Source organism: Amphimedon queenslandica, unplaced genomic scaffold (genome assembly GCF_000090795.2).
Source record: "Amphimedon queenslandica unplaced genomic scaffold, v1.1 AMPQUscaffold_13518, whole genome shotgun sequence".
Classification (NCBI taxonomy): domain Eukaryota; kingdom Metazoa; phylum Porifera; class Demospongiae; order Haplosclerida; family Niphatidae; genus Amphimedon; species Amphimedon queenslandica.
Genome location: NW_003546246.1, coordinates 123,621 through 140,823, shown reverse-complemented (window position 1 = coordinate 140,823; position 17,203 = coordinate 123,621). Strand labels below are relative to the sequence as shown.

Genomic DNA, 17,203 nt, shown 5'->3' with positions numbered 1-17,203 from the left:
ATACAGTCCTGATAGCCTATCAAGACTGTATCACTTAAGTAATCAGACCCGATTCATTGACTTTGGGCAGTACTACTGTATCAGCATGATAATTCTTGGCTGTGTAGAGTTTTAGGTTATACAATAATAACTAACTAATAGAATCAGCTGCTGCTTGGTTCATCTTTTCTACTGCATTGCATAACATTGTCCAGTTTGCTCCTCCACGTTTATTAACATCATCTAATCTCATCAACCATTTTGAAATACACTCCCTAAGTTGGTCTTCCGATTTTGTGTTGTCCGATTTGATAGTATTCAGTGTCCGATGATGCAAACCTGATTCCAGACTAACGCCAAAATAACTTTCATCAGAAAACCCTCCACTCTTCAAATCATTTAATACTTCATTTAAATTTTTAATTGCAAGTCTATGGTGTGATGCTATACAAACAAATTAATGATAAATAATTATAACAATATAGTTTATAGTTTTATTTAATGTCACTAAACTTTAAATTACCAAATACATCTAGCTAAATGTAATTAGAGTGAAAAATTATCAAAATTAGCTTATAGGATATAATTTGTGAACTACTAAATAAAGGCAGCCTAATAACCAACAGCTGAAATATTTGGTGCAATTAATTTTCGCCCCTGAACTTCATTAACCAATTTTTTTAATTTTCAAAATACATAAAAGTGTCAATTTTTATGGGCCATAATAGTATAAAATATTAAAGGTCAATGCACAGTCACATTATGAATGGGAATAATGTTTACTGTAAACTATTATTATTATTGTTTATATTATAATTTTATCCTATATATAATAATGATACTGACAAGAGTGGATTTTTCACTTTAATTTCTCTATCATTATATAGTTACATGTATTAGTTGTACCTTTAATGTTTATGGATGAACTTGAAATTAAAGATACTGCATCATTCTTTAAAATGACATTTTGATGTTCATTGTCAAACTGTCTGTTAGTAGCAGCAGCAGCAGTAGAGCTGGAGTCTAATTTAAATTAATATAATAATCATTATAATATTATTGACTGACTTATTGATAGAAGAGGAGGTGATCTGTTGATGTAAATTAGTATTAAAGGATCTATTCCAGTTAACTCAATGAGACAATGAAGTGAATAAGAGCAATACCAGGTTTAGCATACACTGACATACTGCAAGTTGCATATGAGGGAGTTAATCGAAACTTGTCAACTCTTGACTGAAATACCGGTAACTAAATGTACAAGAAATAAATATTTTTAGGTAAAACTGGGTTGAGGTACATGTACATGTACTTACTTTCATTGGATTCCTTATAGGATCAACAGACTATCCAAACCTACCGTTCAGTGCCTAGTGTCAATTCAAGAGTTCCAATTGGTTGAATAAAACTTAAATGAGTCAACAACATCATCATATTCAATATTTGATGCCTGTTTGCTTTCCAAGTGCTGTATGAACATAAAAAACAAAAAAAAAATAATTTTTATGCATTGGTATGCATATATGTATACATTATATGCCGTTTTAGGAACTTCTAAATCTCTAACAACAGAATACATAGCTTTCCAATGACCAACTTCTTTCTTATCATAGTACATCATTCCAGAATACAATGTATCACAAGAAAGAGCTATAAAAGCATATATTAAGTATTTGTAATATTGTAATACATACAAAATACCATTATTGTCTGAATGTACAGTGGAATGATCAGTAGAGTATTGTAGTGATTCATCATCATTCCTTGCTGGACACTGTACACTGGATACAGTAGCTGTAGGCCCATCAGAATCACTTAGTACATGATCTGACTGTTGTACTGTTGGTTCATCAGTATGGGATTTTACTTCATGGACTAACTGAAAAGAATCATCATTAATTGAGTCTATAAGGTAAAACATAACATGCAGTATACGTGATACAGTTACATACCATGAGGTGGTGTAGTATACTTGTTAATGGAGTGGCTCCTCCTCCACTACTATTCTCTCCTGCTCCATTACTGCTATCATTAGGTGTGTCTCCATTAGTCTCCCCTCACACTCATTATTTGTTCCTATACATCATACAAATTACAAACACATCAACAGTGAACAAACACTATTGTATACCTTGAGTTGGTGTTTCATTCTCTGATCCATTCCCACCTCCATTAGGTGGGTCTCCATTACCAACATGTCCAATACCAAAAGCACAGAATTCATCACGTTCAATAGAACCATATCTGTTCCCTACACTAAAAGATCCTCCTTCAACTACACTAAACTGGTAAGCATTGGGAGACTTCAGTGGAGCTCTCACAAACTTGAGGCAACCAGTCTGACTAGTGTTCCTTAGATCCACACAATGTAGCTCTATTACCAGTGATTTTAATAGTGCCTTAGATACTAATATTGCATAATTATACTGCACTCACTAGCACAGTACTTTTGGGTATCTTGATATTACCACCAGCTAGTGCAGTAACAGCTACTTCAGTATCCTTGGACACTGCTCCTTGAGGACACTCTAATCTGAATCCATATTTTTTCTCCATGGAGTGAGTGATATAAATTGTGACCTTTTGGTCGTATTTCAAAAAAAAATTTCAAAAAAAAGATCTGTCTCCTTGTAGGATAAAGAGCTTCTGTCCAGCTATAATGACACTAGAGTCTTAGTAGTAAATCTGAAATAATACAGACACATCATATTTAATACCAGTATAGTACACACACAATCATTCACATGTGTACATGTACATGTATATAATTTACTCATTGAAGGGATCAGGTAATTAAATTGTAGTCCATCAAAGCATCTCTTGATGGATTGTTCCTCTAAGGAAGTGACTCTCTCCAGTAGTTGTGAGTTCTCCTTTATTAGTTTGGTTGCATACAATTCATTATCAGACACTTTAACTCTATAAATAATAATAACAATTATTAGTAATTGATGATGATACACTAACCAGTAATGATCTGTTTCTCATTCTGAGATTGTTCTTCTACTTGTGATGTCAGTTTGGCTATACATATGTCTATTCTCTGAAACGTCAGTTTTCAGATTTTGATTGTCATCTACACAATAAACATATTACATACTGTGTGTATACTAACAAACCAATAATAATCTGTTTCTCATTGAGGTATAGTTTCTCATTCTCTTCTAATAGTTGAGCAGCTTTGAGTTTAAGTTTCTCATAATCTTCTACATGAGCAGAATATTCTCTCATCTAATATTATGTACTGATGATACGCTAACCATTAATAATCTGTTTCTTCTCCTCTATACTTGTGTCTTCTCTTCAAACATTTCAGCGACTTTAACTTTAAGCTTTTCAAAATTTTCTATCATCAACAAAAAATGAAAAAAAGAAAACAAAATGAATTTGCTGCTTATATACAAATTTGCACTGCAATGACTGCATGTACAGTAGCCCATGAATACATGTACTATGATTATTGCTAATGATACCATATATGGTAAGCAGAGTTCACTCTACATGAATATTATTATTTCTAATGCATGGACAATTTGACCTATATTGAGTACAGGATACTATTTCCATACTCAACATTGTCCAATCCACTAGTAATATAATGTAAACAATGTACACATAAACAACAGTACAACATAATGGTACCTAATTCAACACATGATTTATCCTTTTCTGTTTACTCAAGGAGAGTGGTAACATGCAATGTTTGAGCTAATTCTGAAACCCAAAGCATTAAGTTAAAATAGAGTATTACACTGATATAGATTTACCAGTTTGTGTATAGTATCAGCAGGTATAGTACAAAAAATGGAGCAATAGCCAAAAGATATGGATACTGAGTCGACAATAACAACAATAATCAGAGAAGTCAGAGAACTCTTTTGTGTGTGCTTATATAAAAATTAAAGAAATGAGATATAGAATGTTCTTTTCAGGCAAGCCTGTGTCAGTACATATTGAGCAATAGTAGTGTTAAGCAAAGTGAAAAATTGTAATTGTGTTGTAGAGGCATGCATGAGAGATAAAGTGCTAATAATTAATAAATGTAAATGAACAATCAAGTTGCTGATTAAATTGCCTTTTCTTGAAGAAGCTGTTGCTGCTCTTTGTCTCGATCTTGCTGTGTCTGCTCCTTCTCTTTTATTTCTCTTTGAAGCTGTTCCTCATAGAATTCTCTATCACTTTCTTGTAGGGGACCTCTGATTAATTGAACCTCTTTTAAATTCTCCAAATCACTCAGTATCCTTCTTAGTTGATCTTGATACTGGTCCAGAGGTATTACACTAGTAGACCAATCATTATCACTAATATATCCTATACAGTAACAAAATAGTGGATACACAAATTAATTACAGTTCATTACTATGGTAAACTTATTATTGATGGATTCATGTTTAATCAGTGTATGTGTAACCTCTGACCTCTGTCAGTTTACACAGCTAGTTAACCACATGAACATCTTATTGTATATAAATACACTGATAATAATATTTCATTCACTCTAGCTCCTATTATTATCAGTCTTTCTGTATCTGCAGTCATTATATTTTACTATTGTACATAGCAGGAATGAATTGGTAATAATTAGTATCACTGGGTATACATCAATGCCTTCATTAAATATTCATCATAAAATTACTTACTTTATTATAATATTATTATTACTAAGTATCATGATATATTCAATACACATTTTGTATCTACTACCTTAGGGTGGGTATTAATTGCGACACTTAATTTTAGCATTTTTAGCCAGTGTACTTTACAATGCTAATTCAACCAGCCGCTAATAATGAGTTATTATGTACTTGTGTAAACAAGTACATGAGATAGGCAAGATCTGTAACAAGATAACAGTAAAAAGGGTGATCCTATAAAGACTAGTATTCTGCTCTTAAATGTATAGATTGGGCTTCTTGAGTAGTGTTATGCTATTGGATGGGGATTTTACTATTGATTTTCTTCCTATTTTTGCTAATATTACATTTCGCTAAATCAGGGTCCCCTCAGTTAAAAACGCTAAAATTTAAGAGCGCAATTAATACCCATGCACCCTAAGGTACTTTCTACACGCACTTACTGAGTTGAATAACTGCTGTATCAGTATATGATGTCCATCCTCCAAACTCAATTATCCAGTTAGTAGTTGGGGTCACACTCCACACTGAGAGAGAATGATCATATCTTTTAGTAACATTGTCTGGTAGATTAATCTATAAAATTAAAAAGATAATAATTAATTTATGTATGACACATGTTAATTGATTTGATATCTGGTTAATAAACACAATAAACTCATAGTTTTATAGTCGGCACAGCATGTTTTGTGTAACACAAATGTGACATAATTAGTAATACACAATAATAGACAAGTATACACAACTGAGTGTGTTATTATATCATGTGAGTCCTCAATTAAGAACTAATGAAGTGTCTGCATGTACACACATACATGTACATACACATCTATAGACCCTTTCAGGCGAGAAGTAGTAGCTTGTGAATATCATTAATATCATTATGTCTCATAGTTACAATATACGCCCAAACAAAATAATTGGCTGCCATGTTTTACATCAAGCATCAAGTGCTTTCTGTGTCCTGGAGATCCTGGTCACTACATTTTGAAGCTAAAAACTATTCTAGAGTCAAGAAAGATGCCACAAAAGCCCACCTAGGAAGTATAGTGCAATACTCTTGTTGTATGAGCCTACTTTCCTCTTTGGGCTGTGACAGAGAGTCAAAAACTGATGGTTCTGGCTCTCCCAGACTTCTTAAGTCTTCAAAATATCTTGCTATAGTAAAGAACAGTTGACATGAAGCCTCTCATCGTACTGAGTTGAGCACAACAAAACTTTTTTTTGCAAAACAAATCTACCTTAGGCAGTTCCAATTAAATTACTTGTTTTACGGATTTTTTTTCTCTAAAATAGAGCAGGTCGGTTGGAATAAATTAAATTATAAACATTAAAATTAATTAACTACTCATTAATTAACTTTAATAATTGTTAGTTAACCACACTCTAAAAAAAAACTATCAAAATACTCTAGCAACTTCTTAACATGAATGGCTGCTCTAACAAGTCCCAAAAAGTAGATGCCACAGAGGTTTCACATACAGTGGAAGGTAAGATAGAGGAGCTTGCTCTTTTAACAGTAACAAATACATTTAGCGCCATTTTGAATCTAGCCACACCCACCACGTGGTACTGCGCATGCGCATTAGAAAATTTAAATTTATTTTGATTTTACAAAAATTGGAGTCGGTCGGATCCGTAAACCAAGTAATTTTATTGGAACTGCCTTAGAGTGACTTTTTTGCTGGTATTAAAAATTGCGATTAAGTAATTATTACTAATAGTTATATGGCATCATGATGTCATTATTAATAATTGCGTGTATTAATAATTGCAATTTTTAACCCAAACGCAAAATTTGCAATTAATAGTACCCGCATTTAAAAGTAACCTTAAGGTATACTTTGCACATCAGCCATTGGAACTCTGCATAACTTTGACGTAAAACATGGCAGATAAAAACCCATTTGATATTATTTCTTTGTATATAGAATAGATATACGGTATAACAAACTAATTCTCGCCTAAAAGGGTCTATAGATGTATAGACATATAAAGGTACATGTAAATCATGCATAATTGCTCACACACATGTACATGTTACATGTACACATAAAATACGTGTTAATAACTTAGTACACACATACACATAATAAAATATATGCACACATACACACAAATGCATGTATGTACATATACAATGTGCACAATGTATATAAAACAGAATATATTTTAATTCCAGCATTGACAGTGCATCAATTTTGAATCCATCTTTACACAAACACAGACACATGTATATTCACACTATTTAGGTAAAGAAGCAAACACAAAACACAAAAAGACCAAAATACACATTCACACTAAAAACAGACACACACACATACAGAATACCAGCATTAATTATTGATCAGTATCAAACATCATATATTAATACTTACCAGTATTTTCCAATTTCTTTTGCTAATGTCCAGTAAGCATACATCAGAGACAGAACGTCCACCCACCACTAGTAAGTGTGGTCCTGAACTAGTGGTAATGAGTACACTGGAATGGCCCCATCTTCCCTTAGGCCATTGTACTGATCCTCCAGGATTAGGTACTTCTAATATATCCTGAGAGAATAATTAAGTAAAGAAAAAATCTTTTAATTGCAATTTAAGTGGAAACCCACAATCTCATAACGAAACCCATTCTACAGTATTAGCTTAGCACTGATGTCTTAGTGAAACTTATCATATACAGTTTATTATTGGCTCCATTATAGGTAGAGCCTCCAAACATTACCGCAGTGTTATTAGTAACTAGTGTTAGGGTGAAGTGACTAATTGGAGGTGGTCTGTCTCCAGTAACAACAGGAGATATCCATTGATCTAATAATAATGTACAAACATTCATGTACACTTACTTACCACTTACACACACATGCATTATACACATTCATGATACATATGAGTAAACTATGTGTGTGTAAATTATTATTTATACATACACATCATGCATAGACACACATCACTACCACACGATACACACACACACACACACACACCACCTGTACACCTGAAGTTCTAGAGGTGCATGCCGGGGGTGTTCTTATTTGAAGATTACTAATCTATTTTGGTACATATCAGTTACGACTGTTAATGAATAATTATACAAAACTGATGGAACATTTTATGTGGGTAATTTGTGACTCAGGAAATGCAGAACTCTATTATATAGGCAGTGGCATGTAGGATTGATGTTGGTTTTGCAGGATGGCGGCTGATTTTTCGATTTTCAAACACTTATAACTCATTTATCTTACGTTTTACAGCCATATGCGTGGCGTAAATGAGCTCTCCTTCACTAGCAATTCTCCTGGTACATGCACATGTACCTTTAAAGTGGATTGTAGTGTAGCGGGAATCGCCGGGAACATTTCTGGAGACTGCCCGGAATAGTCTCAAATTCAAAATTCTGCAAAATTCTTCAGTTTTTCTTCTTTCACCTTTCTTCTATCTCCATGGAAATCTTTTGAATAGATCAAGTTGGCTTTTGCATTATTCTTTTGTGCGTGGGTCAAGGACCACAAATGTAGTTTCAAAAAGAAGCAAAGACGGAGAACAAATGAAAGACAAAATCCAGCTGCAGACACCACGTGGGTTTGTGGTTTGATGCCATCAGCATGAATATAATTAACCTAACCACAAAATCATAAATTAAATTTTAAAAAAGAATGGAAGCAAGTAAATAGAAAACATTAAAAATGGAAAAGTAGTAGGATTGATTTGAAAAAAAGTAAAGAAATAAGAGAGTACTTGCAAACTGGTGTGAGAAGAAATTCTACACCACTGCATGATCATTATCCCACAAAAACAGATCTACTATAATAGTCGCACATAGCATCATGAAGCCTTTTTCCTTTATGCAGTGGTGTAGGATTTCTTCTCATACCAGTTTGTAAGTACTCTCTTGTTTCTTTAGTTCTTTCAATTCAATTTAATCTTTCTTTATTTGCTAAAAATGAACCTACACACATGCACACACCCATTAGTTTAAATATGTATAGATTCTTCTACATATACAAGCATGACACATACACAGTTTGTGTTACGTGTGTGTGAGTATTATCATATGATAATACTCACACAGATATAACAAAAGCATGCACATTACAGATACATGTCACATACACACGTCATACATCATTCATAAATTCTCACATACAGTATATGCACTATCATACACAGACACATCATAATGTATGCATTAGTACACACACACACACACACGTCACATATAGACACATGTCACCATCACACACAAACACATGACACACAGAGACACACTAACAAACACACTTAATTATTAACAATCTGTTTTATGTACATTAATATAAACTATTCCGTTTGAAATACTGATCAACTATTGTGCATCAATGATAAGAATTACTGACCTGATAAAATCCTGTAATAATGTATCTCATTACATCTACCATCAGCTGAATACTGAGCATCAGGTTGCTTTGGAGTATTGATAGAATATGATCCCCGGCTTCCTCCAAAAATTATAAGATAGTCTTCACCGTCAAAATGAGCTAATACCATTGCACAGTTGGCCTTCATCATTGGACTATGATCAGAACTAGAAGGAGAGAGCTCCCTCCAGTTGAACGAATCCACATTAATACAGTGCACATTGTTATGAAACCCATTACCAAATCCACCGAAATAATATATGTCCTTCCCTATTGCAACAGATGAATAGTCCCAGGTACCTGGTGGTGGGGTACCAGTAGTAGGTTTCTGGTCCCAAGCACCAGTTGGTAAGTGATACATCTCCATCACATCGTAGTGTACTCTAGACCCGACCCCACCCCACATATATAGGTGGTCTCCTATCTTTACTGTGGAGTGTCTACTTCTCTTCACTGGTTGATAGTCTATAGAGAACAAGAGGTACCAGTAACGGAGTAACAGTAATAAATTATAGTGATGAGTTAGAATAAGGACACAATACAGATGAGTAAAGTAAGTGAGACAAAGAACAAATAAGAGATACGAAAAGAGAATAGTAGCCCTCATAAGGGGTCCGACACATGCCAGAATCCAGTACACTCTGTTGGGAATCCAACTACACGCCCAGTAGTTTGGAGCCTGAATCAGGATGATGATGCTAGCCTGAATTAGCTAGGATGTTGCCCTATCCCTTTGCTTTTGGAGGGGCTGGGCGATGAGACTCGGATGATGCCAGCCTGAATCAGTCCCGAAATCAGTACTGGATCATACATTTTGGGCAATCAGCTATGATACAATCATGAAATTAGTCACAACACAATCATGAAAAGGTTTTGTGCCAGAGTGTCAGGCATGATCGGCAATGATACTTGTCAGGACTGTAACAGTACTGATATCAGACTTGATTTGTTCATTTTGGGCAATATTGCTGATTCAGGCATGATTACTATTGGCTGTGTAGAATCCAGTGAGATCCAAGGTTTGGAATCCAAAATTTTAAAAATTTTAGGCAGAATCCAGAGTGATACAAGCATTTTGTAGCATACTATCTGGAATCCAGCAGAAATCAAGCAACTGAATTAAAAATCAGACTTCCTGTACAAAATTTGAGCCCGTGCTGGACCCCTCGGGTGCTCACTTTTTAAATGTCATTCTTGACTACCCAACAGGGCATGGTCAATTGTGGCAATAATATTAATGATACCTGATTGTTCCTTGTTTGGAATTGAGAGCCTCTGATATTCTGCTTGTGCAATCTCATCACGGGCTATAAGTAAACTTATTGAGTCGGTAGCAGCACAAAATCTTAATATTTCAACAGCTCTGGGAAAAAAATGTACTGACATGCTTTCAGCATTAAAACCTACATACCTTTCATTTGATATCCCAACCAAGCTCTCATCATTTGCCTGCAGCAACTGGTCTCCAATTTTTAATAAACCTATATATAGTTAGATTTGGATTAGGTCAGGCTGCACTTGCTGCAAACCATTTTTATGTGCCAGACGTCCTGTCAAAATATCCTTAATGTAAATACCGGAGCCTTCTCCTGGCTTGTTAGGGTTGTGCCCACTAATTGTAGTTATACCAAGTCCTTCTGTCGTTCCTGTAAGCTCTATTTGAAGAGCTTTCCTGTTGTTTGAAGTATCTGCCATGTTTGAAACGCCCACTTGTTTTGCAGTACATTGAGCCACACCCAATAAGGGTGGAGCTGAATGAACCAGAGATTTCATTTACTATCTATCATCTAATCTATGGATGAAGAGGTCACAGAAAAACTCCATGCTGTCAAAAATGACGGTGGACCGGATGCTTACAAAAGCTGGGCAAAAGATTATGACGAACAAATGATAAACATTTAATCATTTGTTCTACACTGCATAAGTCTACATGTACATGTATTTTTAAACTAACAATGTTGTTTTTGGATGTTCATGTTTTGTTGCTATAGCCTATTATAGGCTACCAGACTGGATTGCCCAGTTAAACATGTTAATTTAACTAAGGATTTAACTAATAATGACTTCATCAAAATGAAAGAAGAAGAGAATTAGGCAATGTTTTAATAATAATGTGTTCTTATTGTCTGTCTCAATTTATCTGTTCTTCCTCCTCTGATTGGTAGGTACGTAATTAGTGGTAATTGGAATCAGTTCAAACTTTCTGCACAACATAAGTACATGCATGTAAACTGTATGTATCAGAAAAAAATGAGCATTAAAAATTTAATTCCTGCTATTTAGACACATCAGCTATAATAGCACATGCTGAGTCTTGAAATGATATAAACAATGCATTAATCCAGTAATGTAGGGCTCCTATTATGATTTTGGCCATAGTAATGATATAAAGCCTTTTCACACTGGAAAAAGTAATGAGCATTGATGCACATTAATCGTGCTCACACTAGAGTGGTTTTAAATTAATGTGTATCAATGCGCATCAGTCTCACTTCACCTCCAGAGGTGGATTGATGTAAAGTGATGTGCTTTGATCAATGTAAACCAATGGCAACAAGAACAAAAAATGATACATAATTCAGCTGCTAGTGTGAACAAGATCAATGTGCTATATTTCAGCTGTATTAACAAAGTCCATCAAATGAATGCACCTTAAAAAACTGCCAGTGTGAAAAGGCCTATAGTCACACACAGTGAAGCTAATTTAGAATACACTGATTTAAGATGAATTTTAAAGTAGATGTTTATGCCAAAGTCTTAGGGGAATATCTCCTCTATAATAACATTACTTCAAGAACAAGTGGTGTATCTACTGTATAATGCCCTGCATGAGTACTAGCTAGGCAGTTAAGTTCTCATCAAATTAACTATTTAGAATAAAAAATAAATACAGAAATCAACCATAGATTAATTGACATTCATGTATAGTGAACAAAAATAATTATATTGTGTTTGCAGTGTGAATTCTATCAGTTAACTTATCAGTTAGTACCATTAATGATTAAATGAGTATAAAACCACTTATAGTGTATTTCTCTTTCCTCTCACGAGAGTTTCTGTGGCAGAAGGTATCTACAAATACACACACAGAGTTCATGATATGATACTACAAAACATGAAAGCATATACTTTAGTAATGACATTTATAATGTTTAGTAGGTCATAGGCATACACAATTACACATAGATGTACATGTACAGGTACCATATTTGCTCGATTAAATGCCCGGGCGTTTACTTCTTAACAGGAAAAAAAATCAGGTAAAAAACAGAAAAGCCTCTACTGAATTTGAACTCGCGACCTTCTAGCATTCCGAACTGTACTCCAACAGTTAGGCTATCTGGCACGATCTAAATCCTAAGGCACATGTACTGGCTAAAATATGTGTATCTATAACTAGAAAATATTTGTCATGGGTGTTTATTCAAGCAAATATGGTACATGTAGGTACATATATCATATAGAAGAAAATTTGCAATGGGACACAACTATGCATGCATATTATAATGAATGTTTAAAACAGCAATAGAATTACATGTAACACCAAGTAAAGTTTCAAAAAGTGTAAAAATTCATTTTTAGTGATTTATAGCAAAATTGCTAAAAAATCATAGTAATTTTTTTATTTGGAGTGTTTTTAAAAAATGGTTATAACAAGAAAATTTAAAGCTGGAATCAGCTTAAACTTTCTACGTAGCATAAGGGCATGAATTGCATTTAAAAGTGTAATAAAATTTTTGGCAGGGTGATTCTGGAGCCAATTATTAGGACAAACCGTATACAGTACAAGGTATTTTTCTACAATTTGAAGTTCTTTCAAAATAATCATAATCCAAATACTTTAAGTTGGAATCAGTTCAAACTTTCTACACAACATAAGGAAATTAATACGCATCAAAAAATAAAGTAAAAATTTTGGGTAATTTCAGAGCAGATTTTCACAAAAAACCTTACTGAGCTAGGGAATGAGCCCCCTGGCCTAATCCTAGATGTAATTCATATAGTCATAGTGGAAAATTTTCTTGGCCTAAAAATTTAGCAGATCTCTCCAAAAATCCACGATTTTCTATTAGTACAGTTGCTCAGGGGGTGTCACTGTAATGATAATAATGAATAATAATACAATGAATATAATACCTATGAGGATAGGTTATCGTAAATACTTACTATATATAGTGTCTAGTTCCTCTAGATTCTTTGTTAAATTCTCATTGCATGCCAAACTTTGTTAACATAACTTATCACAAGATTCAGAGACTACATGTAGCTCTGAAAACAGGAAACCTTGGAAATGACAAAGATTATAACCAAAAGGGAACATTAATAGACTGATTGAACAAATCATATGACTAACTGATATACAACAATAGTCAAATCATTAATTTCAGACATGAAGTAATAGTAATGAAGCACTATGGTGCAATGGACTCGCCTGTTGGAATTCACCTGAGTGATATGTATTACTTATACTGTGATATTTTAAGCAATTTGGAAAAAATTATTATTATTGACTGCATAGTTATAATGATAATTAAAATAAGCTATGGGTGTGGTCAAGAACTAGCTAAATCATGGCACATGGGTAGGAGAAAGAAGAAAAGCTGAAATTTATTTTAGCATCTGAAGCTCTATTCCAAGAAAGAGTTGGCTTAGAAAATTTTTCTAGATATTTAAAAGAGACTGAGAGAGATTGGTTGGAGTGCTCCTGCTTTCCCCAGCACTGCCTGAAAAATTCTCAAAGAGGCTAAATCACAAACTTTGAGCAACTGTAACTCACAAACAACGAAGTTAGGACAAAATCGTTCTTTTTGTTTTTCGTTAGATGGGATTTTCTACCTCTGAAGCAAATCTCGGCCCTGTAGAGTGAAACATGAGCTCTCACCTGAAGAGAGGTCCCCTGGTTTAGCAGTTCACAGCTTTTGGTGCCACGGGATGCTACAAGAGCATAACTAGATGAAAGAAAGCAACTTTATCTGTTGCTAGAAGAAGAAATAGAGCTCTAGACTGCTCAGACAAAAAGATAATTTTTTTACAAATTAATTAAACTGTGTGGACAGAATGACAGAATGACAACCCAACTGCTTAGTACCTGCCTACGCAAGCGTGGCGAGTCCAATAATTAATAATAATAGTAAAGAACACATCATGGTAATTCAAAACAATAATTTTGTCCATAAAATTTTTCTAAGTTAAATCAAATAAACTAAGTTCAAGGGGGAGCATAGGTATACATGTACAGTACTTTTTAAGTCTAAGATATTTTGCTGTAATTATTATTGTACATGTAATAAGGCACATGTGTATATGTACATGTACATGTACATGTATAGAATCCATTTATTGCACAACGAAAGTACCTTTTCAATCCCTTCCATCTCTTGTTCAATCTTCTTAATCTTTCTCTCAATAGTATTTGTTGATTCTAAAATATCATCAAGCTTCTTGAGACACTCGTCTAGAGCTGGATCAGTCTATCAAGTAATAAAATTAGAAAAAGATGTAAGACATATTAAGAGGTAAGCCTAAAGCACTTGCAGTTAGCATTACAGCAAAGTCAGTGTGGATGTAATACCTTTACCAGAAACTTTCAATACACATGCATGTACTATGCATGATTTGTACATGTACCTACACATGTAACTTAAAAATTTGTAATTAGCAAGAATTTGCAATAAAACCCTCATAGCTGACTTTAATTAATACAAGTGGATCGTACACAGCATGATTATGGATATTTGTAACTAAAAAAAAATTTTGCTCAAAATACAGACATACATACCTTTCTTCCCAATAGCATTATTTTGCTATTATTGTTTATTCCTGCTTCACTAACTAACTCATCTTCTTTCCTAAAAGAGCAGGGGCATATCCAGCAGGGGCTGAGGGGGGCTTGAGCACCCCCCTTATGGCTGGGCTTTTGCATCACTACCAAGCCTCCTAACAAAGTTATCTAGCCCCCTGATCATTATTTCAGCAGTTTCCAGTGCTTTCAGGAGCAATCAGAAGTTGTCAGAAGTACTAGATGCTTAAAATAATTTTGATCCCACCCGTAATTCACAAAAATGAAGGAAAACGCCTTTTTACCGCCGCAAAAAGGGGTGTGGCCAAAATTACAGTGCACTTTGTGCGCCCTCAGCACCTTCCTTTTCAAGTTTCTGGATACGCCCCTGAAGAGTCTTTCCTATTTAATAACGACTCATACTTAATCCCGTTGGATTACATAATGGACATATTGCAAATCAATTTCACTAATAATTATAACACCCACAATTAATACAGTATTATACCCTGATTACTTAATGACCCTCAGTTTTAGTACATACTACCAATGGTACATTACAAAAATTACATTAAAAAGATATTAATCTGCATCCAAAAACAAAATTAACAGTAAAAGTTACGATGTACATATCATGTACATGTACATGTACAGTATCATATTAACTCTGTGAGATTCAATATACAGAATCGTTAATAACTGACCTTTTAATATTAGTTTCTGTACTTCAATAGGAACTCCAAAATGAATGCTGAATTGCTGATGGAGTTAAAGACAAACAAGTACAATCAGTACTCTGAATCAGTAGTCTCCCAACAGACCACACCCAAACCATACCCTCTTATACCACACATGGTACCACGTGGGTATGAGCATGCGCAGATTGACTTGCCGCACTGGCTGACCACGTGTTGGACTTCTTCAGTCCTTTGAGCTTCTTCTCGTTCTTTTGTTCCTTGACTATTTTTGACTTCAAGACAGTACCTAATAATGTATAGTACCACTCTCTCTCCATCTTGTAGGTGATGTTTCAGAAATTGTTCAAAAGAAGGTGCTCGTTGAAGTTGTTGCCATTAGTTACGAGGAGCCACGCCCACTTAAAAAAAAACAGAAAAGCTGCAGAGATGATTTTAGCAGGTGTTGCATTGAAGCTAAAGTTAGTAACATACTGTGTGATGTAATTATGATGTCATGAACTTTTAGATAAAAATAAAATCTGTTGATAGTGTCAGTATCTATATTGAGTCAAATTTTACTTGTCAATCTGGAATCAGGTACAAAATAAGTTTTTAGTAAAAATATAATTTTAATTTTTCTAAGTATTTAGGAGGTTAATTTGACCTTTGTGTGTTCTGGTGACCTTTCAAACTGAAGCCCATATCATGACTTACAGTATTGAATTGATCATACACCTCTCTACCTCTCGGACTTTCTGCATTGCAAGATAGTCAGCATAAGGTATGTTATTAAAACTTTCTACATGAATATAACACGTAACATGTACACACAATACATGTACATGTACATCAATATGCATCAGAAAATGTAATGACAATAGAGGGTATTTTTGAGCCATTTTTATGTAGTACAGGGACCGTAGCCCAATTTTTACCACCTTTTAAAAATTTGTATAAAATCCAAACAGTATTGGAATCAGTTCAAACTTTCTACACAACATAAGTACATGTATATGTATCAGAAAAAATTATAAAAATGGAATTTTTCTCGTTTTCATTTTTGGCAACATTTTGCCACAGTTTGGCCCAATTTTTTGAGCAACTTTTAAAATTTGCAAAAAGATCCAAACTTGATTGGAATCACTTAAAACTTTCAGCACATTATAAGAAAACATATATGTATCAGAAAAATCATGAAAATGGAAAATTCTCTCTTAGTCAATTTTGACAAAATTTTGACGAAAATTCCTGTACTAAAGTACAAGATGTTTGACCCAATTTTTAATCCACGGACAAGAAGCTGCAGGAGCATTATGCCAAAATTCTGTAGGAAACCCTGCATATTACTCTGATTAATTCCATCTCTTTCAAATCAAGTATTAACTGAGAATGATGATACAACATTATATCATTAACCATCTTTCGGGACTGAATCCCTAACTGATGATTTGTATTAACTGACTCAGTTTATTACAATGTTTGCCTGCTACATGTACATGTACAGCAAAGTACATTAATATAGAATCAGTTAATAGTTTGTTGTACAGTATTAGTAATTACTTGTTTCATGTATGTGTAGGTCACTGCAGTATTTTGATAGTCTTTCCAGTTCATCTGAAGCATGACAACCATTGGAGCTTTAAACCTTTATTAACATAATGGAAGGTAAAGAGAGGAGGGACAGATTTGTATGTGAAGAGCGATTTTCTGAATTATGAAAATGAAGGCCTTGAAGGGA

General features: G+C 34.1%; 2 protein-coding genes and 2 long non-coding RNA genes across 7 annotated transcripts in view; 1 reads left to right on the top strand and 3 right to left on the bottom strand.

The window, feature by feature from the left end:
- The window catches only part of LOC109583370 (uncharacterized), a 1,989-nt gene extending 854 nt beyond the window's left edge, over nt 1-1,135 (bottom strand). Inside the window, exons 1-3 of the mRNA XM_019998683.1 lie at nt 1,048-1,135; nt 886-1,002; nt 136-423 (exon numbers count right to left, since the gene is read on the bottom strand). Of these exons, the coding sequence (XP_019854242.1) occupies nt 136-232 (97 nt within the window). The 5' untranslated portion in view covers nt 233-423; nt 886-1,002; nt 1,048-1,135. The remainder of the gene's footprint in view (nt 1-135; nt 424-885; nt 1,003-1,047) is intronic.
- Nucleotides 1,136-5,082: 3,947 nt separating this feature from the next.
- Nucleotides 5,083-10,727, bottom strand: LOC109583365 (kelch domain-containing protein 4-like). The gene is made up of 6 exons (XM_019998676.1): nt 10,539-10,727; nt 10,421-10,490; nt 10,254-10,372; nt 8,989-9,474; nt 6,992-7,423; nt 5,083-5,189 (listed from the first exon to the last, which is right to left on the bottom strand). The coding sequence occupies exons 1-5, from the start codon at nt 10,702-10,704 to the stop codon at nt 7,254-7,256; spliced, it is 1,011 nt and encodes a 336-aa protein (XP_019854235.1). The 5' UTR covers nt 10,705-10,727; the 3' UTR covers nt 5,083-5,189; nt 6,992-7,253.
- Nucleotides 10,728-11,856: 1,129 nt separating this feature from the next.
- LOC109583357 (uncharacterized) lies at nt 11,857-15,634 on the bottom strand. Of its 3 annotated transcripts, XR_002185488.1 has the most exons (6): nt 15,493-15,634; nt 14,789-15,190; nt 14,367-14,480; nt 13,177-13,293; nt 12,964-13,104; nt 11,857-12,081 (listed from the first exon to the last, which is right to left on the bottom strand). It is a non-coding gene; the product is annotated as an uncharacterized LOC109583357 (long non-coding RNA). The 3 variants fall into 3 exon arrangements; XR_002185489.1 differs by having other exon boundaries at nt 14,367-14,750; nt 14,789-15,634; XR_002185487.1 differs by having other exon boundaries at nt 14,789-15,634.
- Nucleotides 15,635-15,673: 39 nt separating this feature from the next.
- The window catches only part of LOC109583350 (uncharacterized), a 4,749-nt gene continuing 3,219 nt past the window's right edge, over nt 15,674-17,203 (top strand). Inside the window, exons 1-3 of one of the 2 annotated variants that reach the window (XR_002185485.1) lie at nt 15,674-15,944; nt 15,992-16,062; nt 16,116-16,246. This is a non-coding gene — a long non-coding RNA (uncharacterized LOC109583350). Of the gene's footprint in view, nt 15,945-15,991; nt 16,063-16,108; nt 16,247-17,203 lie in introns of both variants that reach the window. The other variant, XR_002185484.1, reaches the window with a different exon arrangement.